The sequence below is a fragment of the Staurois parvus genome, unplaced genomic scaffold (assembly GCF_062004578.1).
Source record: "Staurois parvus isolate SC_StPar_1 unplaced genomic scaffold, SC_StPar_1.0 ptg000018l, whole genome shotgun sequence".
In the NCBI taxonomy this organism is placed as follows: domain Eukaryota; kingdom Metazoa; phylum Chordata; class Amphibia; order Anura; family Ranidae; genus Staurois; species Staurois parvus.
Window position 1 is genome coordinate 11,262,816 of NW_028317814.1, and position 26,617 is coordinate 11,289,432.

General features: G+C 42.0%; 1 protein-coding gene across 7 annotated transcripts in view; it reads right to left on the reverse strand.

The window, feature by feature from the left end:
• The window catches only part of TTYH3 (tweety family member 3), a 204,577-nt gene that overhangs the window by 74,762 nt on the left and 103,198 nt on the right, over nt 1-26,617 (reverse strand). For all 7 annotated transcript variants that reach the window (XM_089682543.1, XM_089682523.1, XM_089682565.1 and 4 more), the window contains exons 3-6: nt 25,212-25,323; nt 20,396-20,616; nt 14,096-14,191; nt 1,095-1,167 (exon numbers count right to left, since the gene is read on the reverse strand). In XM_089682543.1, coding sequence (XP_089538669.1) covers nt 1,095-1,167; nt 14,096-14,191; nt 20,396-20,616; nt 25,212-25,323 — 502 coding nt within the window. The remainder of the gene's footprint in view (nt 1-1,094; nt 1,168-14,095; nt 14,192-20,395; nt 20,617-25,211; nt 25,324-26,617) is intronic.

The following is a 26,617-nucleotide window of genomic DNA, read 5'->3' on the forward strand; positions in this document are numbered from 1 at the left end:
TTTTTTTATTTATTGCTATATAATACAAATGGACTGCTATTTGAATAAAATACATATGATGTGCAATTCAGCATAGCAAAAATTTAAAAAGTATATAAATCCATTTCAATTCATATACTGACAAAATACATCAGTATCTGTATTGTGAAAAGTACGTATGTTTATGAATATTGGTCATGGCTTGAAGAGTTGTGGTGGACGGGGCAACCATACCACATTCAAAGTCACTTAAATCCCCTTTTTTCCCCCATCCTGATGCTCGGTTTGAACTTCAGCAAGTTGTCTTCACCACGTCTAGATGCCTAAATGCACTGAGTTGCTGCCATGTGATTGGCTGATTAGCAATTTGTGTCACCAAGCAAGTGAACAGGTGTACCTCAAAAAGTGGCCAGTGAGTGTAGACAGTACATGTATGTGACGGGAGTGACGGAGTGACTTTGGGTAGGGGGCCCATGGAACTCGCTTTGGAGGGGTGGGGAGACCCCTGTCTCAGCTCCCCATATACTTCTTATGTGTAAGTTACCCTGTGCCTGTTAGGGGTGCAGGGTGAAATGTCCTGATATTGTGTAGACATGTATAGGCGATAGGTGGGGGTTGTGGATTGTTTGGTGTTATGTGATTGCATCCCATTGTTCTATTGTGTGTCTTGCTTGGGAGCAAACTATTATGGGATGCATTTGTTTGTGTATTGGCTTGGTGGGGGGTGTCTGCTGATGTGTTTCTTGTTGCTAGATTTGGTTTGCCCTGCCCTGTGTCCTTATGCAGGGAGGGGAGAATTGTTCCCTTGAATGTATATATCTTGTGTATGTGTTGAATGAAACCAGGAAATGAACTGCTTTATTTTAAGTCTGGTGGTCTCTAGTCTTGTTTGGTCAGCGGTGGGGTCCATGGTCGGTGTTCAGACAGGGAAGCGGGAGTTTAACGGAAATACCGAAGTGTAGTCGGGGTCCGGTTCCATTACAATGTACAACAAACAAATCCAAATAGTACTCCCCTATCTATAACCAATTACTTTATTCCATTATTTGAGTGAACTAAAATATTGCAACTGCAATCAACCACCAAGAAGTAATGAGACGAAGCACAGTACTCACCACTGCCACTGCAAGCTCCACACCCATGGATGCCCAGCTTATAATCAGTGCCATGACTCCAAGGAAACATACGCTGCAAACAGGAATTAATAAAAACAATGAATATCACCAAACATTATGTATTTCATTGTACATTTCTATAAACCGTTTATAAAAAAACTAGGAGTTTGTGGTGCTAGCCATTTCTTTGCCACCAGGAGTACCGTGCCCTCTCAGTAGATGAACTCTTGCACCCTGTAAGCAAGATGTTTGAGAAGTTTGATATTGCACAGATATATGGACACTATGGGAATTATTTCCGAAAGCTGGAGAGCGCAAAATCTGATGAAGCTCTGCCTGGAAACCAATCAGCTTCCAGCTGTTATTGCTGAAGCTTACGTAAACAAGCTGAAGCTAGAAGCTGATTGGCTGCTATGCACAGCTGCACCTGATTCCGAGTGCTCCAGTTTTAGTAAATCTCTCCCAATAGGACTACATCCCGATAATAATTAATAAGCCATTAAAGGATGAGAGCGCAGAGCATGACCAGAGGATGACATCATTGGTCTTTCACTGTGCCAAATCCCATTACCACGTATTGTACACACCCTGAAGTAAGACAAAACATTTCCTTCACCTCTCCTGACCAAACCAATCCTTCACGAGTGTCTCACACACTCCCCCTTCCAGATACCGCAGCTCAGTGGGAGGGTATTTTGTAACAGAGGCATTTCTGTCAATCCAGAAAGCAGTGGGCAGGACTAGGTATGGCAAAGTGCTGATTGACAAGCTACACATTTGTGAATCAGCAGCGACAAGGATGATGCCAACACTACCTGCAGCATTTTTCATTGCATTGTAGGACATGCAGGCCTAGCTTCACGAGAGTGTAAACGATTTCATGGCGGTGATCACCGACTTATAGTGAGAATGCGATATTGCATCGGGCATTTTTACACTGACACTTTGTGGGAACCAGTGATAATAATACAGTGATTAGTGCTACAAATATGCACTGATCACTGTACTAATGACTGGTTAGGAATGGGTTAACATCTATGGTGATCAAAGGGTTAAGCGTGCCTAGCTATGTGCTTGGTGTACACTAGATGGCGCTGGTACAAGGGGAAGTGATGCATCATGTTCCTAGTTCTGCAGGGACACATGATGAATCACTTTCCCCTGACACCACTGAGCTGTGCCTATGTAAACATAGGCACAGCTCTGTTCTTGCTCCCTGCTCACAGATCGGCTTCTGCTGTGACAATTCACACAGAACCTTCCGCTCCCCAGTGAGGTGGAAGTGCAAAAAGACGTATATATACACGTGATTTTGCACAGGAAAGCCACTTTGCAGCAGTAAAGCTACAATGGTCTGGACTTCAAAAGGTTAAGCTTTGCATAACCATAAAGTTTAAAAAAAAAGAAATCACTGACTTAAAGTGGAACGTTACTGAAAAAAAGAAAGTTCCCTTTATGCTCTGAATTCAGCAGTGCAGCACTCTTGCCACCTCTTCACAGGAAGTTGCATTAGGTAAATGTCACTGGCAAGACTAAACAGGTATTTGTGTGACTTTGAGGGGACTAAGAGAAAGTTGTAGGTTTCAGAATTTAGTGCTGAAGCAAACTTTTTTTTATTTTTAAATGGAAAGCCATAGCTCTGTACCTGTACGTGGTATCATCCACCAGGCTCTCCTGCCTATCATATAAAACAATTGTCTCCAAACTTTGGCCCCTTTCTTGCTCTCATCTGGCCTTTGGAGCACTATTCCTCCCACTGACACCAATGATGGGGCAATATTCCTCCCACTGACACCAATGATCAATGATGGGGCACTATTCTTCCCACTGACACCAATGATCAATGATGGGGCACTATTCCTCCCACTGACACCAATGATGGGGCACTATTCCTCCCACTTGTAGTAAATTATCTGTAATATATATATATATATATATATATATTTATTTATTTATTTATATTGAAGCACATACTGTTCATTCTCGACCGGCCAGTGACAAAACCACTTTACAAATCAAAAGACCCTGTGCTATGTTAATTTTATGCAAGGTCACCTGGTATTTGGGGAATAGCCTGTTTATCTGATTAGACATTCCAAAGGGTACATTGTATATGTGATTTGACCATACAAGAAGTATTTATTGATGGTAATTAGACTCCAGGGGGTAATTCATGGGAAATGGTGAACAGGTGACTTGTTTACCTGGGAAACATTATAGTGACCCTAATTTTTATTTATAGTAAGTCTTTTCATGTAAGATCAAAGTGGCCAATCAGAGTGCTTGCCATTGTACTGAATGGGGAAAACGTGTATATTAAGACAGAGCACAAGTCAGGATGTGTGGGACAGAACACAGGTAAGGATACAGGTGACAGGACACAGGAAGGTTCTCTAATGATTGACTGTCATCTTACTTGTCTGTACCTCAGCTGGAAAAGGAGTTTTTCTTCCTGTCATTGATATGGGAGCACAGGTATAGATCATAACTCACATTGCATGCATGGAAGCTACCTAGGTATATATTATAGATTGGACATATGCTGGATGGTGTAGTATCTCTATGCTTGATATGAAGTATCTTGAATGGGACTTTGAGAGTTGTTGTTCATCATTGTAATACTGACAAGTATTCAGCTGGATTTCAGTCATCTGCAACAAATATCTGTATCCGAATAAATGCATCTCTCTGGAAAAGGACTAATGGTTGCTGCGGGAATAGTACATATATAAAAATACACCCTGGTCATCCGGAGAAGGGCTGGATCGCCATGTTTGATTTGAAGTATCTTTTAATATTTACAACTATTCACCCGGATGTATGTTCTATGGATTGTTGTTGAGTCCTTTAAATCTTTTCGGCAAAAGAATTGTTGTCTAAATAATTTGAAGACAACACCACTGACACCAATGATGGGGCACTATTCCTCCCACTGACACCAATGATGGGACATGGTTTACAGCCACTGACACTGGGGCATTTTCTGTTCCCACTGGTCACTGGCAGGACATTATACTGGCCCTTTTTTTTCCATTTTAGAAGGTTTGGAGTCCCCTGATAAAAAATAACAAATTTTCACCCAGCCTTAACACAGGAATGTGCAAACTGCATCTACAGTGCCCTAAAAAGTTACAAATTAATAAAAAATGTATGTACTGGCTGAATTTGCTGACGGACTTAAAAGCGGAAATTTAATCTGCTTCCTGCCCTCATCAAAACATGCCACTTCAGTTTTAAATAAAACCTTTTACTCCATACCTTATTTTAGACTCAGTGACATTACTAGGTTTCTTCTCTATGCAATGCAGGCATATCATGGCTAGTGGGAGGGGCTGGCAGGGTGCTGTACATAGCTTTGAGAAAACATCACAGCACCCTACCTCAGTACTCCTCTTAAGAGTCCTCAGTCCTGATGTAAGCAGCGGGCGGCTTCTTGGGAGGAGTTATGCAAATATTTAATTGCCTTGATGGGTGGATGTCAACTGAATGAGTGCATTTGCATACAGATCATCCTAGGTAACGCTCACAGCCTCTGATTCAAAGAATTAATAATCCACTGAATAAAAGGGGCAGGTCAGGGGCAGTTCAGCTGAGATGAAAGGAGCTAGATGCTGGATGTTCTCCATGCCACAGCTTCTAAGGCACGCTGTGAGATGTTTACAGTGTGCAGGGGAAACAGAGTAAGCAATCTGAGTATAGGAGATGAGCCTGTACATTTCTACTTCATTTACCCAAATGTAGGATGAACTTTTACTTCTTTGCCTTTATGTAACTTGGTGGGAATGGTTCCCCCGCTCCCCCCTGCTATTTGCCTCATGTAACCTGCACTCTGTGGAAGCCTCTACACAGGCACCCAGGATGTAACAAAAGACTGAAGACACTTCAAAGTACAGCGAGGCTGTCACTGAATTCATAATGAGGATTAGATACTTTCAAGAGCTTTAAGCTCAAAGCCAAGTGGAAAAAAAAAACCTCAAAGCTTCAGGGCAAAGGTAAACCAGGGCTACAGGGACTTCCTGCGGTGTAAATTCTGACTTTACCAGGGTGGGGAGAATCTACAGCGTGAAGACAGATTTTTGTATGCTAGGAGAACGCCGGGTCCAACAACTGTTAAAGGGGAACTCCAGGTATAAGCCAAATGGATGTTCTTTATGGCCAAGAACTGGAGTTCTTATTTCTGAACAGTTCTATTCCAAATGTCTTAAAAAGAGTTTTAGTAACTGGCTCCATTAACTACTTGACCTCCGGAAGATTTACCCCCCACCCCCCCTTCCTGAATGGGCCATTTTTTGCAATACGGCGCAGAATTATTTAGCTGATAATTGCACGATCATGCAACACTATACCCAAATTAGGTTTATGTCTTTTTTCCCCACAAATGGAGCTTTCTTTTGGTTGTATGTGATCACCTCTGTGGTTTTTACTTTATGCGTTATATAAAAAAAAAAAAAAAAAAAAAAAAAAAGACAGTTTTGGGAAAAAATGTTTATTTAAACACAAATAAAAAAAAAAAAAAAAAAAAAAAAAATTATATATATATATATATATACATATATACACACATACACACACACACTTTTTACATATACATATATATATACACACATATACATACATACATACATACATACACACACACATTTTATACATATACATATATATATATATATATATATATATATATATATACACACACACACACACATATATAGAAATTTTGTATTTATTTTATTATTATTTTTATGTGTTTAAATAAAAAACATTTTTTCCCAAAATTGCCTTTTTTTGTTTGTTTATAACGCATAAAGTAAAAACCGCAGAAGTGATCACATCCAACCAAAAGCTCAATTTGTGGGGAAAAAAAAGGACATAAACCTAATTTGGGTATAGTGTAGCATGACCGTGCAATTATCAGTTAAAATAATTCAGAGCCGTATTGCAAAAAAATGGCCCATTCAGGAAGGGGGGTAAAACTTCCAGAGGTCAAGTAAGCCTAGGTTCACATACGTGTGGCTCCATATATCGCATGTGATTCACACAGGAACCTCACCGCATTCCTGTGCAAATCAAATCCGATTTTGTGCGCGATGCGATCAGAGCCATACATTTTGTAGGGCTCTATTCGCACCTCACCCACACCAAAAATGTGCAGGACCATTTTTTTGATCCGCACTAGAATCGAATCGCATGGGTAATCACGCCTATGCGATCCGATTCTTCTTATCGAACCGCATTTTGCGGACCGATGTCAGGGTGTTAACTTAACATACACACTGGCAGCGGTTCGCATGAAGGGTGCGATTCTGATGCGGTGCGGAATTCGCACTGAAAATGCTGCGAATTTCGCACCGCATCAGTGTGAACCAGAGCTAAAACATATTTACTTTAAAAATCTAAATTTCTTCATACATTTAGGCCAAAATGTATTCTGCTACATATTTTTGATTAAAAAAAAAATCCCAATAAGTGTGTATTGATTAGTTTTAGCAAACGTTATAGTGTCTACAAACTATGGGACATATACAGGATTTTAATTAATTAAACTAGCCATGGCGGTGATCACTGACTTATAGCGGGACTGCGATATTGCGGTGGGCATTTTTACACTGACACTTTGTGGGAACCAGTGACACTAATACAGTGATCAGTGCTAAAAATATGCACTGATCACCGTACTGACACTGGTTGCAAAGGGGTTAACATCTAGAGGGTTAGGTGTGTACCTATGTGCTTGGTGTACACTACAAAGCGCTGGTACAAGGGGAAGTGATGGATCGTGTTCCCAGCTGTGCAGGGACACATGATGGATCACAGGCTCTGTTCTTGCTCCCTGTATACCGATCTGTGGGTGCCGGCAAAGATCTGTTCGTCTGAACTCACAGATCAGCTTCTGCTGTGACAGTTCTGCTAGTGGCGCACTCTAGTGAGACGTAAGTGCAAAATCACACAATGGGCTGGACTTAAAGAGGTTAAGCTTTGCATAATCATACAGTTTTAAAAAAATCACTGACTTAAAGTGGAACGTTACTTAAGAAGGGAAGTTCCTCTAATCTCCGGTCCCCTCCTCTCTCATTATAACTTTTGTGGAGGGGAAGGAGCGGGTACCTAGTTTTGACAGATACCCGCATCCACTTTCGCTGGGATTGCCTAGGTGATCCGGGGCAGAAGTTTGCCGCCCCTCCCCCCCCCCCCCCCCCCCATCCAACACAGGTCCAAGGAGGCTGCAGGTGGCTCGTGCATGTGCAGTAGGAGCCAGCTGTGAAGCCTGAGAAAAATCACAGACAGCGTCAACATGGCAGTGGCGGGGACCCAAAGACAGGCCAAGAACCAGCACAGGTGAAGACAGCATGAGATCCCTGGGCTAGTAAGTGTCTTTTTATTAAAAATCAGCAGCTACAGTATTTGTAGCTGCTGATTTTATTTTTTTTTTTTTAAAGCTGTCTGGACCACCTCTAATGCTGCAATATTAAAATTAAATCAAGAGCATTCCTTGCAGTACATATTTTCTTCCACAAGATGCCCTCAGTCTTCCAAGTTAATTAATAGCAAGCATCATTCCATGTACATGTGGCAAGCCTGTGATTGGACACTTAAAGTGGTTGTAAACCCTTACATATAACCAGTGAAGTGACTGGCCTAAGGTGATACACAGAGATGAAACAAATCCTCAATAATTTGTACCCGTTTAAATTCTGAACTTTGAATATATGTAGAGAAGATATACACCTTGTCTGAGAGTTCAGAAAAAAGGGGGCAGAGAGCCGAAGTTACACTTTGCGGAGCTCAGTGAGGAAAGCTGTGACAGCTGACTAGAGGGAAGAGACCCCACCTCCACAAAGCTCACAGGAACAGAGTTAAAGCTGTCAATCTGCTGGAGCTCCCACTCTTGTCACCATTTTTCTCTTGGCGTCAGCAAAACTTTTTAGAAGCGATTTACGCTGATAGCAGAGGAATGAAGCAGCAGACAGAAATGACACTTCATGCTTTTAACTGAGAAAAGTACACACTATAGAGGGATATGCTTTGTTCATATTTCATGTCTGAGGTTTTCAACCACTCAAAGGAGAAGCCACACAGTGATGAGCTCTTCTGTGTCACTCAGCTTCTCCTCTACAGGAACTGCAAGTGGCTGACACCAGGGGAAAATCAGATACATATTCAGCCTACATTTTCAAATGGATGGTCAGTTTCTACAAGGACCAACACTCTCCAGGTTTACTGGCAAAAGAAGAGAGAAATAAACGTGAGAGGGATACAGTGTCATAATCCCTACAGCAATACCAGGTTTAATGGTTCTTCTTATGAGAACTTGCTTGACCAATAACTGATGGAGTAAGATTGTGTGAGACACTGTGGATTGTGCACCAACTGTTCAATACCCTGCTTCAAGAAAATGGAATGAATGGCTTAAGTTACTTGTTCTCCTGCTGCTGGTCTAATACAGGGCACTGTACAGAGGTGAACTGGGTAGATATCAGAAAACTACCATAATTGTGAATAGGAAAAGATTTGCTAGAGCAGTGTACAGAAAAAGTGAATTTAAAATGGCTCAAAAAATTAAGATTAGGAACTCTCAAGAAATGTTCATTGTGCCCTGTACTTGACTTTAAAGCCATTCTAAAAGGTTATTTTTTTTTTTTTTTGTAAATTAACGAACATACTTACTTGCTGTGTGCAGTGGTTTTGCACAGAGCAGCCTGGACTCTCCTCTTCTTGGGTCCCCTGCAGGCTCTCCTGGCTCCTCCTGTCTGTAGGGTGCCCCCACAGCAAGCAGCTTGCTATGGGGGCACCCGCTGCTCTGTGTGTCCATTCATACATGGAGCCGTGGCTTAGCCCCCCTCCCACTACTCATTGACTGTCTGTGATTGACAGCAGTGGGAGCCAATGGCTCCCGCTTGCTGTCTCAGCCAAAGAGGAGGCAGAGACTGGGGACAGCCGAGGCAGTCATTCACATCGCTGGATCATGATGAGGCTCAGGTAAGTATTAGGGGGCTGGGGGGCACTGGTGCACACAGGTTTTTTTTTTTACCTTCATGCATATGCTTCAATGACTGGCGCATTACCTTCAAACAATTTATTAAGAAATAAGAGACAAAAGGTTATACTCACAAACCAAGTGAGCTATGTAGATACATATATATACATACAGTTGCAAGAAAAAGTATGTGAACCCCTTGGGATTACGTGAAGTTTTGCATGAATTGGGCATAAAATGTGCTCTGAACGTCATCTAAGTCACAACAATAGAACACAGTCTGCTGAACATAATACTACACAAACATTAGATGTTGCTATGGTTTAATTGCACATAACATGTAAACATTCACAGTGCAGGGAGGAAAAAGTATGTGAACCTTTGACTTAATAACTGGTTGACCCTCCTTTGGCAGCAATAACCTCAACCAAACGTTTCCTGTAGTTGCAGATCAGACCTGCACAACGATCTGGAGTAATTTTGGACCACTCCTCTTCACAAAACTGTTTCAGTGTAGCAATATTCTTGGGATGTCTGGTGTGAATCGCTCTCTTAAGGTCATGCCACAGCATTTCAATCGGGTTGAGGTCAGGACTCTGACTGGGCCACTCCAAAAGGCGTATTCTGTGCTGTTGCAGCCATTGTTTTGTTGAATGACTTGTATGCTTTGGGTCATTGTCCTGTTGCATCACCCATCCTCTGCGGAGCTTCAGTTGGCGGACAGATGGTCGTACGTTTTCCTGCAAAATGTCTTGATAAACTCTGGAATTCATTTTCCCATCAATGACAACAATCCGTCCAGGCCCTGAGGCAGCAAAGCAGCCCCAAACCATGATGCTCCCTCCGCCATGTTTTACAGTGGGTATGAGGTTTGGTGTTGGTGTGCCTTTTTTTCTCCACACATAGTGTTGTGTGTTCTTCCCAAACAACTCAATCTTGGCTTCATCTGTCCACAGTATATTTTGCCAGTAGTGCTGTGGAACATCCAGGTGCTCTTTTGCAAACTTCAAAACGTGCTGCAATATTCTTTTTGGACAGCAATGGCTTCCTCCGTGGTGTCCTCCCATGTACTCCATTCTTGTTTAATGTTTTCCTTATTGTAGATGTGTCAACAAAAATGTTAGCATGTGCCAGAGATTTCTGTAGGTCTTTAGCTGACACTCTGGGATTCTTCTTTACCTCATGCAGCATTCTGCGCTGTGCTCTTGCAGTCATTTTTACAGGACGACCACGCCTAGAGAGAGTAGCAACAGTGCTAAACTTTCTCCATTTGTAGACAGTCTGTCTTACCGTGGACACATGAACATCAAGGCTTTTGGAGATACTTTTGTAACCCTTTCCAGCTTCATGCAAGTCAACAATTCTTGATCGTAGGTCTTCTGAGAGTTCTTTTCTGCGAGGCATGGTTCACATCAGACAGTGCTTCTTGAAACCAGTAAACCCAAAACAGGTGTGTGTTTTTTAAGGGCAGGACAGCTGTCAGCAACACATCCAATATCATCACACTGATTGGAGTCAAGGTTGGCTCACTCCTGGCTCCAATTAGCTCTGGGAGAAGTCATTAAGCTAGGGCCTCACATACTTTTTCCTCCCTGCACTGTAAATGTTTACATGTTATGTGCAATTAAACCATGGCAACATCTAATGCTTGTGTAGTATTATGTTCAGCAGACTGTGTTCTTCTATTGTTGTGACTTAGATGACGTTCAGAGCACATTTTATGCTCAATTCATGCAAAACTCCATGTAATCCCAAGGGGTTCACATACTTTTTCTTGCAACTGTGTGTATATATATATATATATATATATACACACACACACACACACACACACACACACACATATACATATATATATATATGACATCATTCATAAACTAGTTTGCTGTATTTGCAGTGTGAGATCACCTAAGGCACGGTTGCCCCTGATTGATACTCTTATGAGATTTGGAGATGCCACTACTGCGCTTCTCCCAGGTCTTGCTGTAGAGGAAGCTGTACCTGGGGGCTATAAATACTGTATGTGTACATAGCAAGTGAAATCATGAGTGTTTAGAACAAAATAATTCTAAAGAATGATTGTATTTTATATCCCATCTTGGGTCCACCAGTGCTCCAAAACACAAAATCAGAGGACCACAGTTTTGCCACAATAGTGTGATGCATTCTGTAAAACTATAAGTAAATGGGCCTTAATCTGTTTCAGAAACCGATCTGATTCTTTTTGCAGTAAGATGGATGGACAGGTGATCCACCAAGTTGTGGTAGTACAACACTATCTGCCTTAAAAAAAAAAAAAAAAAAAAAAAAATTCTCCCATTGGGTTGATCAATATGGCCCACTATCTGTATCCATGTGACATTGGTGCTATATAGCTAAATTTAAACCTACAGGTGCCACCAAGAGCACACACGTTTCCAGCGTGCTCCTGTGCGTCTCGTGTAGGGCAGCATATTAATTTCAATAGGCTGCCCTAAGTGTGAGAAACACAGAAGAGAAGTCCCCGACTCTTTTCCAAAAAGGTGATGCACCCATTGGCAGATGCATGTGGGTACCAATAAAAAATTAAAGGCACTGCCACAAGTCTGGTAAAGGGAAGCGTGTTTATGTGCAGGTCAAGAAAGCTTGTGATTTTGTGTGCGTTCCCGACATGCAGTAGTGTGAACCCAGCTTAAGGCTAGGTTCACATCTGTGCGGGTGGTGCCGCACGAAAATCCGTGCAGCTGCACCACCCGCACAGAGGAATGCGTACCCGCGGACGGGTGCCATTAGTTCTAATGGCACGCCGCCCGCACTGAAAAACGCAACCGTACTGGGAACCGAGGTTCCCGTGCAGGCTGCGTTTGCAGAAGTAGTGCAGGGGCTTCTTCCCTGCGTGTCACGGGGCATGGGAGTCCATTTAAATGAATGGTCTCTCGTGCCCGCGCAAAATGCGGCCCGCACAAATGTGAACCCTGGCTAAATCTCAATCCAAGATATCACCATGTTCAGCACCTGATACCTGTGGAAATGACCCTTAGCAGCCTTGAAACGCCTGTTTTTGTGGCGACAATAAAATTGTCCTGATTCTTTGTTTGAACACGGTGTGCTGGTGACATTCTGGATTGACAGTTATGTTTTGGAGGCACCATCAGCCATTTCAGCACAGCACCCATCTATAGCTGGAGGGAACACGCAGGATTTTTTTTTTTTTTTTTTTTTTTTTTTTAGTATTTAGAGGTTCTTTAAGACATTTCATTGCTGCCAGGGAAACCTACAGGCTTAGGCAGCTTAAAATATATGAATCCCCCCACCTCCACCCCTCGGCGTAATGCCTCCTGTAAAAAAAAGAAAAAAAAAAAAAAACACATTTATTACTAATGTAAGCTGCCCTCCTGGGGACCAAGCCACATTTTATGAAAAACGTTGCTACAGAAGAATGGACCTGTGACCGAAAAAGAAATAATTAAAACAAATATATGACTGGCACCGATACAGCTGCCAGCTGCTTTGTGTAACCATGGTGATCACATCAAAATCCCAGTGCCTGTAATGCAGTTTTTACTTGCGCACTTTAAATATTCAGAAACCGATCCGCTGCCAAAATAGCTGTGGGCATTATTACAGCCCGGACATTCGCTGATGACACAAAAGGAATGCTGGTTTAAAAAGTATGACAATGAAAAAAAAAAGAAAAAAAAAGGCCACATAGCTTTACTTCGTCACAAAAACATAGACCTTCATATAAAAAAGGAAGCCAACTTTTTGTTCTATCCCCCATGCCTGTGAATTCCAGGTACATGTGAAGAAATATGAACTGTCCCCTTGGCTGGCCACTGTACACCCCTTAGCATGTTACAGTGGAGTAGGCCAGAAAGCAGGAAGAATGGGATTTGGAAGCCTTCCATGCCCTGCCCTTTATAAGGCTTGCTGGCAATCACCCTACTGGAGGGCCTGCAACAAAGTATAGGAGGGTATACAGCTTGGCCATGCAGAGGAAAACGCCTTTGTTACGGCATGATCTGCAGGAAGTGTTGCACCATCCACCATGGCTTCTATCAGGGGCGGATTGACAACTCATGGGGCCCCCGGGCAATAGGGGATCTTGGGGCCCCTGTGTCCTTGCCCAAACTCAAAAAAGCCTATGAAAAAAGTACCAGGGGCATCTCATGGGCCCCCCTACTGACCCTGGGCCCTCGGGCAGTGCCCGAGTTTCCAAATGGTCAGTCCGCCCCTGGCTTCTACAAATATGTAGATGGTAACTCTAGTGGGAGGTCTTACCCCTGAAAGAAGGGTTCTCCCAGAAGTTGCCAGGGGTTCCTTGAGCAATGAGCAATTTCTGCCTCTCAGATAAGTTCACACTGACACAGCTGATCTATCGGTAATTCTTCCCAATGACCACAAGTGTAAAGAAAAATATTCCCATTGGCAATCACAGTAATGTATTGTGAGTTGTAGATACAGTAATTTTTAGCAGGGGTTCCCTGAGGCAGGAAAGTTATTTCAAGGGTTTTCTGTGTTGAAAAGGTTGAGAAAGGCTGGATTAGGCAGTAGGTGAACTTGACATGACCACCATAGCCTAAATGTAGGCCATACATGGGACAAATTCTCAACAAATTTTCTTTAGAAAATCTGAAATTTCATTCATTTTGTAATCTGATGGTGCCACCATTAACTTTGAAATTCAACCAACCAAGCTTCAATTTAACCTCATATTGCTACAGAAAAGAATTCTCATTGCTGGGAATATTCTTTTCGTTCTAGTTCATGCTCTTTTTTTCTTTTTCTTTTTTGATATTTCTCGCACAGTTCTCCCCTCATTGATTAGAAGTTTGTTTGTTTTTCACTGAAATTCGATGGCTGCACGAAAATCGGCCGATGCTGCGGCCCACTAATGATGCAAAATTCAATCGAAAAATCTTAATTACGATTTTCGAAAGAAAATTCTTTCAGAATTCAACCAGTGTATGGCTGACTTCACGCTTATTTGGAGAAAAGAAAAAGCAGAAAAAACATGTATGCCAACACCGATAGCCAATCAACTTACCTCACCAGAATGGCCTTTGAGTTCCGGATAAGACCAAAAAGCACCAGGAGGCAAATGAAGACATGAAAGAGGAGCAACCCTAGGTAACCCAGCCATCTAAAGAAAGAGAACAAGAGAAGAACAATTATCCAGATATTCAAGCAAAACCACGGTCAAGTCTTCACATCAGTAGGAGGCTAACCTTTTGTGGCCAAGATTGCTCTTAGAATTCTGCACTTCATTGCGAATATTTGCTGAGTTTAATGCCAGTCATGGTAACCAACATGCATAAAACTAAAAACCATAGTTACTACACTCTACAGATCTGGCTGCTTTATATTTCAATTTGTAAATTTCAAAATTTTAGACCTTTGACCCTTTGAGGTTTTGGAGGAACACATGAGGCCATTAATCATGAGCAGGTTGTCCAGCGCAGACCTTCACTTAACAGTATAGTGCAAATAGCAAAAATGATGTGCAAAGGGCAGTAAAAGAATGCTAGGTGTTACGCGTTACTGCTCTCCAGTCTAGTAATGCAAGGCAGAAAGCCCACTTCCTTCTCACTTGATTGAACTGTCACAGGCAGGAGAGCAGCCAAGAAAAGCAAGAAAGAGCTGGGAGGAAAAAATATAAAAGCGCACACTTAAATGGCGTGTTTCATAAACCATCTAATACTCAGAACCTGCGCTTGATTAAACACACCTGGTTTAATTCACAGACACCCCAGATAAAGCACTCGCCTGTGACTCAAAGGCGTATTCAACCCTCTACTATGTTCTCCTGCCTCACACTTGGGAGAGTTTGGGATTTAGATCTAGAATTCAGCTTGAGTCAACCAATAGTACTCAACTTTCCACTTAACATTAAAAAAAAAAAAAAAACTGCCTCAGCGTGTAGTTGTGTTTCATTAAGACTTAGTCAGGCACAAAATGTTTCTGAATGTTGAGATTGAAAAGCTGTATAATACATCTTACCCTCACCTCTCTTGCGATCTGCTAATATATTTTACTGATAGAGTGAAATTCACTTTGAAAGGAACACCATAATTCAATATTTATTGAAATGTTACTGACAGTTACAATAAAATTGACACATTGTAATAATAATAGATATTCGTGGCCCGAGCAGTGTATTCGTGGTTGGAACTTCTCTGCAGCAATGAGGTTCTTTGATCAATTTCGGTAAGGACATTAGATTTGCATAGGTTTATTCTGGGTACTCCGGTTTCCTCCCACACTCTAAAGACATATAGGTTATTTGGCCCTAGTATGTGTGTACAAATTGGCTACACACATTTAATATTGAAAACATGCTAGTCTCAAGCATGAGGAATTGGGAAGGGTTGGAGGAAAAACCTGCTGACCAAAAAGGCTCTCAAGTCAATCAGACATAGTCCCCAGAGAGCTGGCCCATAATATTGCCAAGAGTCAGATACAATTGAATGTATATACTGTATACAGTACATACATTAATTAATATTTTAAATGCATAAGCACAAAGTGGAAGCAGACATGTTAGATCCATTTAGACATACACTCACCAGCCACTTTATTAGGTACACCTGTTCAATTGCTTGGTAACACAAATTGCTAATCAGCCAATCACATGGCAGCAGCTCAATGCATTTAGGCATCTAGACATGGTGAAGATGAACTGCTGAAGTTCAAACCGATCAGAATAGGAAGAAAGGGGATTTAAGTTACTTTGAACGTGGCATGGTTGTTTGTGCCAGATGGGGTGGTCTGAGTATTTCAAAAACTGCTGATCTACTGGGATTTTCACACTCAACCATCTCTAGGGTTTACAGAGAATGGTCCGAAAAAGAGAAAATATCCAGTGAGTGGCAGTTGTGTGGATGAAAATGCCTTGTTGATGTCAGTGGAGAATGGGCAGACTGGTTGCTGCGACATTCAGATGGTAGGTTAAGAATTTGGTGTAAACAACATGAAACCATGGATCCATCCTGCCTTGTATCAACAGTTCAGACTGGTGGTGGGGGTGTAATGGTGTTGGGGAATATTTTCTTGGCACTAGCAAGGTGTACCTAATAAAGTGGCTGATGAGTGTAGATTCTAGTTCTAAATAGATCTAACATTACTGTTTCCACAAGTACGTACTGTAAATGGAACTCCAGCCAAATTTGATTCTGTCAGACTTTTATAGCTGTCTGCATATCCATCAAGCTGATCTCTCCTACTTGAAGGGAAAACAAGTTAGCCTGGAAATCCCACATCTGAAAGTCGATCCTGATAGAGCTTTCTTAACCAAGAGATTTTCTCTATTCTCTTCTTCCAAAACATAGAATGCAGTACCCCAACAATTCATATTTTTGATATATACTGTATCTGTTGTACCATGTACTTGTGGTAAAATCTATCCTGTGCTCTTTGTATTGCTTCCTTTGTGTGAAATTCCTGGTGTTCCTGCCAGTCCCACTGCTTTCCCATTTCAATCTGACCACACTAGGCATGAAAGCACATCTATTTCAATGTGGTCAGTTTTCTGGCTATGCTGGGAGAACAGTCTTCCTGTCTTCCAATGGCCAAGACTTGTGATGTTTTCTCCTCCACATTCACCAAGAAAATCAGTGTATTGATGTTTCACTACTCCTAGCTCTCTAAGCCCCTTATGCAGCTGAGAACAGAGAATATGCGATCACTTTAGATTCAGTAAAGTAGATATAAATAGATAGCGCATATACTTTACAAAACCAGGTTATGGTCCTGCTGATGAAAGAGAAATGATCCCCATCAGTAATATGGAAAATGCTGCCTTCAATGAAAGTACAGGTACTTGGTGATTCTGCTCACAAGAGATGTGTGAAAGGAATACATTTGATCATATGTGAGTAGATTGGGTCAGCAGATGTAGTTTTGTAGGCAGCGTGTGACTTTATGGAGGAGAAGCATAAGAGAGGCAAAAAATAAAAAAACACAAAAAAAATATATGTGCGAAATCACACTACCTGGTTCATTCTTGACTGCCACAGTGTTTACAGCCTTTTGCTCCTCACTATGTAGCGGTACATGTACTTTGGAAGGGAAAAAAACAAGGGGACTGAACAGGCATGCTTACATTTAATAAAGAAAAAAAAAAGGTACCTGATAAAAAAAAAAAAAAAAAAAAAAAAAAAAAGTACCTGAAACATATTCAAGCCAGACACAGATAAGTACCTAACATTCTCAGATGAGAAAGGAAAGTCTCCTGCGCTGGAAATGGATAAACCCTACCCTAAGCTGCTAACACCTGATCTTTAACCACAAAGTGAATGAATATAATACACAATAATGGTGTACGGCTAAATAAACAGATATAAACATATAGGAATTTAAACTCATGCGTGAGCATAAACACATATACAATCACAAACTGAACTGGTGACCCCATATGATGCGGACGCCATCTTGGAAAACGAGTTATCTAGTGTACATACCCATAACAGGGGATAACGCTTCGTGTACACCACGGACATGTGAGTGGGCATTTCTATTATTCTTCTGGCTGGCAATAAAGTATTTACTGTATCACACTATGGAGGATCTTTTTTATTTGCTATGACCCTATGGTGAAAACGGATACTTGTGAGTGCCAGGTGACAGGAGATTGATCCAGAGCATTGGAGGCTACAAGGCATCCAGGAGGGTTCATCTGGAGACGTGGCTCTTGGTATATGTGGATATTCCACAAAGCGAGTTGGCCCTTGTGGTCATATCAAGGAGGTGAGGAGGCACTTTGGCTACTTACAGATATCACATCACAGTGTGTGGCACCTATAGTCTGCGGTTACATTCACATTTGTATGTTTGAATCCTTGCACATTTGGAATCGAATATATGGACTGCTAATTAGCATGATGCATTGAATTGGGACACTTTTTCACTTGTGCTATCCATTGTGTTCCCCTGCAAGGAATCACTTACCTCACTATTAATTGGTCCCCCAGATTGGGGATTATATATGTGGGGGGTCACCAGTTCAGTTTGTGATTGTATATGTGTTTATGCTCAAATTCCGATATGTTTATATCTATTTAACATTCTCAGATGGTCAACTTCAAAAGGCAGCCCCATACTTCTCTTGTGACAAAGTCCCATTAAGCTCTTTCAAATGAGAACATGGCTATGAATACAGGGGGTGGAAATAAAAACACTTGTTGCTTGTCTGCATCAAATGCCAGTTGAGGGAGTTGGTTATTTTCTATGGCTACACCTTGGAGGAAAACCAAGCAGATTCAAAGGATGTTCCAAACGGAAGACTCAGAACAGGCTGACCTGAAATCCTCTCACTATTTAGATGTTAAGTGCCTTGATCCATTCTCACTTTGACCTGAAATAAACTAAGTCTATTTTATTAAAAAAAAAAAAAAGAAAACTTCCAAGTGGTAAATATTTTCATAAGACACTGTATAACTGGTTTGATCAATTTGATCTGAATTGACTTGTTTTATAAAATTAATGTAGAATCTTTATTTTATAAATGAGTACTTACAACAGGATGCCCTTGATATATCCTACTTGCAATGAATGCTTAATACAGGATGCATGCACAATATTCTGTTTGCAAAAAATGCTGGACTTTCAAATGAGAAAGCCCAGCACTAGCTATTCTAATCAAAAATCTAGATGTTCTAATCTTTGCTAGCAATCAGAGGGTGGGTTATACAACTCTGTTGGCTGCAAATGGTAAATATACAATAACAATATTTTATATCTACCAGAATAAAAAGGACAAACAATTGTATTTTTACTCCAAAGCATCAGCACATGCATACACATTACATATTCTGGTTTCAGGCAACATGCTCTATGAAAACTGCATGCTAAATTTTCAGTGAGTTTCACGACGTCGCTTCCAGGTTGCAGTGTGTGAACAGGTTCACAGTAGTACTTTTTATTGAATAGAAGAATCATTTAGGGTTCATGTACACTGCAGCTGATAAACTCACGTTTAGGAGCTTTTCTGCATTTTTTTTCAGCAGCCCCTGAACTCTCCCTAATGTATTCCTATGTGTCCATGTACACCATGTCATTTACAGGCAGTTGAGTTTACAGTCTTTTTTTGAACACGCCAAACTTGCGTTCAGGAGTAGATTTTATCAGCGTGTCAAACGCTTGTAAACACGGCTGACCACATTTATAAGCGCTTGCATTTAGAAGCGTTTTTTTAACTGTTCCATATCCAGATGCTGTCCAGAGCCTTTTTTTCATCATCAGAAATGCATGCAAATCATTTCCCATGTATTCAAATGGACCCAGTACACCAGCACAGTCAGTTCCAGGTTTTACGTGAAGGAAAAAAAAATGGTAGAACGTGCTGAATTATGCTCATGATGGGATCCATAGTGAATACAACCAGAAAAGACAGGTAATCTCAACACATACTGCTCTCTCTGCTTCTGCTCTCTCTATTTCTCCCAAAATGTCTGAAATAGCAAATTTTTTACGGTTTTTCAGTGCATTTCGGAAGGTCTCCTGATGTTATCTTTAAAAACGCTTCTAAATGCAAACGAACATAAACGCTCATCAACGCGGTATGCAAACGCGGCTAAAGAGACATTTTTTAACCTACGTTTTCCAGCAGTCAGTTTCCATCATTCAGAAGTGTTTTCCAAACGTCCCGTGTACATGAAGCCTTAGATGGTACTGAAACACAAGCCAATACATACTAAATGTACCGAAATGGAACCAAGGAGGCCTTTAAAAATGAGAGAAAGCAAGCGACTGGTTGCTATAGACAATGCCTCCATCTTTCTTAGCCTACTTTTTTTTTTATAGTGCCCTGGTTAAGCAAGTGCTTATAGATCACCAGTAAACCTAAAGTGGAAGTCATAGTACCCAACAGAAATATGGATAGCATTCACAAATAGACATGTAAGCATATCCATGCCCATATATAACTTTATAGATGCTTGAGTCTGTACTTTGCTGGACAAGCTAAGATTACATATCAGCCATGTTAGGCTGGAAAAGCCTTGTTTTGGCTGGTAGGTTTTCCATGGTGGGATTATCTAACAGGTAGACATTTGACTGTACCAAAATACCAACCACCACACAAACACCATAAGTAAAGCAGTATCTCTAACCAGATGTGTATGCAGAACACCTCTTACCTGTACCAGTCATATGGGTCCACTTGTATAGCCAGATCATCAGCCATCTTTAGCTGAAAAAGGCTTGAAAGTTGTGGCTGGTATGTTTCCCACAATGGGATTATTTACCAGGTAGACCTTTGACAGTACCAAAATAACAATCACCACACAAGCTCCATAACATTAAGTAAAGCAGTATCTCTAACCAGCTGTTTATGTAGAACACTGCTTACCTGTACCAGTCGTAGGTGTCCACTTGTTTAGCCAGGTCATCCATTGAAATGTCATTGTTCTTCCAGAACGGTATCTCAGAGGTTTGTTGGACCAGTGTGTACAGAAGACCCTGAAGTTTCTGGACGATGAGAACGTAATCTGTGTGTTTTGTAAACATGGTTTCCAGTTCTATCAGATTTGGTTCCACAGTTTGGTTTAGCGCTATGGTGGTTTCAGAGACCTGAGAAGAGCGCAAGCAAACAAGTTGAAATTTCCAGAAACATCAGCAACCTATATACCAGAGCAATGTTCCACAAAGTGTGGAACGTGCATCACTGATTATTGCACATTATGTCATCATAGGGGATACAATGGCAGATATAGGGACAGAAATGTCTTAAGGGAGGAGAACATACTTAACTTTCACCATGCTTTCACCATCAACACGTTCAGTATTGGAGGAATGCCTCCAGCAGTTCTACTGTGTTCTGCTGGCAAGGGAGGTGCGGGGATTCTTCCCGGCCGGGAGAGCTGAATGCTGCCGCCGCGGGCAGTAGTCATGTGTAGAAAAATCCAGTAGGCTTGTTGTACCCAAGTCAATCGATCCATTAGCTGTCAGTGGAGGGTGGTGGGAAAGTCACTGGCAATGATCCCCCCCACCTGATTTTAGAGTAAGTAGAGCCTAGGGCCATTATTCTGTGTAGCTTAAGCCAGACATAGATGGATCAAATCTCGGCAGGTTCAGCAGCAACCAGCCAAGATTCAATCCATCTATGGGCAGGCTGGTTGTACTGAGGTTGATCCATTGATTGACTTCAGTACAACCCGCCAATCAGATTTTTTGAAAGCAACTACTACTGGCGGCTATAACCGAGATTCGATCCATGTATGGGTGGGCTGGTTGTACATCACATTTCCACGCAATCATAGCCGCCAACCGTGATCACTGTGTTCTGCCAGCTGCTATAATGGTCAGCAGTGATCACTGTGTTCTGCTGGCAGGGAAGAACACAATAGCGGTGCCGGAGGGATTCCCCCATCAACACAGAATGTGCTGATGGTGGATTCAAGCGATTTTCTTTCCTGGAAGAAAAGAAAATTGCATAATCTATGGACTGCTTAAGAAGAGCAGTTACCTTTCATATAAAGTGCCCTTCCAGATTCAGATAAAGTGAAAAGGTTATACTACAGCCAGCCATACATGGATCGAAATTCAGTCGGGGCGGCAATTTGGAGACCACTGGTGCAATCCAAAAGTCTCTCCACTTGAGGAGGAAATCTGACATTCACTCCTGAATAACACATTAATAAACTAACCAATAAAAGCCTAGGAGTACCAAATTTGTACTCATCAGGAAATATGACATAAGTGGCGCTCCATATCTACCCAACGAAAGAAAAAAAAAAAAGAAAAAAAAAAACCTTGCATCTTTCTGTTCTTGAATATAATACAAAATATAGCTGAATGTATTTTAAAACAATGTGTATCACCTTTAAGAACAAGCCATTTACTCATTAGGCTTTTGATTGTAAGAAATTTACTATTCAGGTCTGAAAACTTAAACGGCACAGAAACTGACAAAACTCTGAGATCACAATAGTACAGTAACGTGGAAAAACAGAAGTAGTGCGGAGTTCACAAAATTAATAAGAAAAACAATTCTTGCAAAAACCACAAGTTCCTAAATGCAGAAAAAGTCCCTCTTCCAAAAGGATCTTGTGACCCATGCCAAAAACAACTATTCCTGATTGCAGTGCTTGCAATAATTTGTGATAGTAATCAGCTGACAACGCACAGAGGTCAGAAACTGACCAGAACACTAAAGAACCTATTCATTATATTTCATGTTACCATTAAGGGCTCATTTAGGGCTAATTCACACCTGTGTGTTGATCTGCATTTTAGAGACAAGTACCCTAAACGTCCAGCCTGAGCTACAATGGAATGGTTTAGATCAAAGCATATTCGTGTGTTAGAATGGCCCAGTCAAAGTCCAGACCTAAATCCAATTGAGAATCTGTCGCAAAACTTGAAAATTGCTGTTTAGACGCTCTCCATCCAATCTGACAGAGCTTGAGCTACTTTGCAAAGAAGAATGGGCAAAAATTTCACTCTCCAGATGTGCAAAGCTGGTGGAGACATCCCCAAAAAAGACTTGCAGCTGTAATTGCAGTAAAAGGTGGTTCTACAAAGTATTGACTCCGGGGGGCTGAATACAAATGCACGTCAAACTTTTCCGATATTTATTTGTAAAAAATTTTGAAAATCATTCATCATTTTCCTTCCACTTCACAATTATGTGCCACTTTGTGTTGGTCTATCACATAAAATCCCAATAACATTTACGTTTTTGGTTGTAACCAACATAGGGTGTGAATGCTTTCTCAAGGCACTGTAGTCTTCGACTGGCTAAAATCAGTTAAAGTTTTAAAATGGTGTCAAAAATCAATCATTCCTAGATTTGATCAAAATTACAAAACAGTTGTCTGAACAACTACATCAATAAATGTATTATCAGATAAAGATTGGCAAGGCAAAACCGGGCGCAGGTTAAGTAAGGTAGCCAATATGCACATAGCAAAAAAATAAAATAATTTAAAAAACATTAACACATGACAAGTTTCAAATAAAGTGAATTTCTTTATGTAAACACACACACACACACAATTGCCAAAAGTATTGGGACGCCTGCCTTTACACGCACATGAACTTTAATGGCATCCCAGTCTTAGTCCCTAGGGTTCAATATTGAGTTGGCCCACCCTTTGCTGCTATAACAGCTGCAACTCTTCTGTGAGGGCCGACCACAAGGTTTAGGAGGGTGTCTATGGGAATGTTTGACCATTCTTCCAGAAGAGCATTTGTGAGGTCAGGCACTGATGTCTGATGACAAGGCCTGGCTCCTAGTCTCCGCTCTAATTCATCCCCAAGGGTGTTCTATCGGGTTGAGGTCAGGACTTTGTGCAGGCCAGTCAAGTTTCTCCACCACAAACTCGCTCATCCCTGTCTTTATGGACCTTGCTTTGTGCACTGGTGCGCAGTCATGTTGGAACAGGAAGGGGCCATCCCCAAACTCTTCCCACAAAGTAGACTTGGCACAGTGCAGTCAGGCAAGTACCGTCTTCCTGGCAACCGCCAAACCCAGACACATCCATTGGATTGCCAGACAGAGAAGCGTGGTTCGTCACTCCAGAGAACGCGTCTTCACTTCACTTCGCGCCCTCACTGCTCTTTACACCACTGCATCCGATGCTTTGCACTGCACTTGGTGATGTAAGGCTTGGATGCAGCTCCTCGGCCATGGAAACCCATTCCATGAAGCTCTCTACACACTGTTGTGATAATCTGAAGGCCACACGAAGTTTGGAGGTCTTTAGCTATTGACTCTGCAGACAGTTGGCAACTTCTGCGTACTGTGAGCTTCAGCATGCGCTGACCCCGCTGTCATTTTACATGGCCTACTAGTTTGTGGCTGAGTTGCTGTTATTCCCAGTTGCTTCCACTTTGTTATAATACCACTAACAGTTGACCGTGGACTATTTAGTAGCAAGGAATTTTTCATGGATGAACGTATCACAGTACCACGCTTGGATTCACTGAACTCCTGAGAGCGACCCATTCTTTCACAAAATGTTTGTAGAAGCAGTCTGCATGCCTAGGTGCTTGATTGTATACACCTGTGGTCATGGAGATGATTGGAACACCTGAATCCAATGATTTGGAGGGGTGTCCCAATATAGTGTATGTTCAGGCTGGTTTGCAGTGCGATTCACAGGAATTCAGGTGTGATTCCAATGCAATGATTTGGATGGGTGTCCCAATACTTTTGGCAATATATATTGATATTAACAATGGAGAGAGGGGGGGAGCGAGGGGGGGAGAGGGGGGGAGCGAGGGGGGGAGCGAGGGGAGGGAGAGAGAGGGAGGGGGGTAGAGAGAGAGAGAGAGGGGGGTAGAGAGAGAGAGAGAGAGAGAGAGAGAGAGAGAGAGGGGTAGAGAGAGAGAGAGAGAGAGAGGGGGGGGTAGTAGAGAGAGAGAGAGAGAGAGGGGGGGGGTAGAGAGAGAGAGAGAGGGGTAGTAGAGAGAGAGAGAGAGGGGTAGAGAGAGAGAGGGGGGGGTAGAGAGAGAGAGAGAGAGAGAGAAAGAGAGAGAAAGAGAGAGGGGGGGGAGGAAGGGAGGAAGGGAGAAAGGGAGGAAGGGAGAAAGGGAGAAAGGGAGGAAGGGAGAAAGGGAGGAAGGGAGAAAGGGAGAAAGGGAGAAAGGGAGAAAGGGAGAAAGGGAGAAAGGGAGAAAGAGAGGAAGGGAGAAAGAGAGGAAGGGAGAAAGAGAGGAAGGGAGAAAGAGAGGAAGGGAGAAAGAGAGGAAGGGAGAAAGAGAGGAAGGGAGAAAGAGAGGAAGGGAGAAAGAGAGGAAGGGAGAAAGAGAGGAAGGGAGAAAGAGAGGAAGGGAGAAAGAGAGGAAGGGAGAAAGAGAGGAAGAGAGAGAGAGAGAGAGAGAGAGAGAGAGAGAGAGAGAGAGAGAGAGAGAGAGAGAGAGAGAGAGAGAGAGTTTAGTTCCCCTTTAAGGAACATCCAAAATACACGAAACTCTAGGATGGATGAGCAGGAAATCTGCTATATTTATATGTAAAGGAGTAGAATAACATATGCTCAAAATGCAGACCAGTGAAATTTTAGGAGCTTCCCCTCCCCGGCCCCTGCTGTTGGCCTAACGGGGTTTATATATGTACACAGGCATGTCAATTTTTAATGCATAGCCCGGCATCCATCGCACATTACACATAAAGCTGAACTGACATCACAGGCAGAAGGATTAGTCTATTTATTGCTACTCACCCGATCTTGGATTCCTGCCACGGTGTGGTTGACATGTCTCAGCGAATATGTCACTCTGTGGATGCCATCGCTGGTCTCCCCGTTGCCATAGAAACCCACGGCGATGCCAGCACTGCGAGAGGGAGAAACGGAGCAGAAAGGACTTAGCATTATGTAAAATAAATAAATAAGGAAATGCTGGAGACTTCTAATCTGTGCGGCTGACAGCAATGCTGCTAATACCATTGAACAAATGGCTGGTTTAAAAGGGACTCTGACAGTGCAGGCGAGGCTGTACATGCAGCTAGGGCTTTGGGGAGACAGAGGAAAGGGGTGGTTATGATAGGTGCACACGGGGTCCAAATGTCAACGCACAAAATAATAAGGTCGTGGAAAAATAAAATTAGGGCCAAGATTTAAATATATATTTATTATCACCCCCCCCCCCCCAAACACACACACTTTTTTTGTTTTACATATAGTTACACTGGTCCGGCTTACACCAGGTATGTTCCATACTTGTAGGATGCCTGTAGAAGCTGGAAATCACTAATATGAACCAATAATACAGCGATCTCCATTAGCGATGTCGACACTAAACGGGCTGAGCTGCTGTAATACGGACACTCCGTGGCTGAATGTCTTCTTGCCATGGGAACTCTGCCATACTGAAGTCTCTATCTGCTCAACCCAGCTCTGATAAAGAAGGGAGCACCCTTTGAAACCCGTTAGCCTTCATTCCCCCCCCCCCTTTTCAATTTACCTGTGTGGATTATGGTTACTTATGCCTGTTATACCATCACTTTGTGAGTGTATTTCCTTAATAATAAAATTAGTCACTATTTATTGAGGTAATGCGCAAGGTTTGTGCGCTCTTTCTTTCATCTTCTTCTACAGTTTTATCAAGCTTCCCCAGCTTCATGATAGAGCTGCACAACCTCTGATCACCAGCGGATGAATACGCTGCTTGTTACTAACGCCCGTTTTATCTGAGTCTTTGAGCGCAGGAGAGAATGGATCTTTGGTTCCAAACTTCTTCCATTTACGGATGATGGAGGTCACTGTGCTCATTGGGACCTTCAGTGCTGCACAAATTTTTCTGCACCCTTCCCCTGATCTGTGCCTTGATACAATCCTGTCTCAGAGGTCTACGGGCAATTCCTTGGACTTCATGGCTTGGTTTGTGCTCCGACATGCACTGTTAACTGTGGGACCTTATATAGACAGGTTTATGCCTTTCCTAATCATGTCCAATCAACTGAATTTCCTACAGGTTGACTCCAATCAAGTTGTGGAAACATCTCAAGGATGATCAGTGGAACAGGATGCACCAGAGATCAATTGAGTGTCATGGCAAAGGCTATGAATACTTATGTACATGTGTTGTTTTTTTTTTAGTCTTTTTATTTTTAATAAATTGCAAAGAT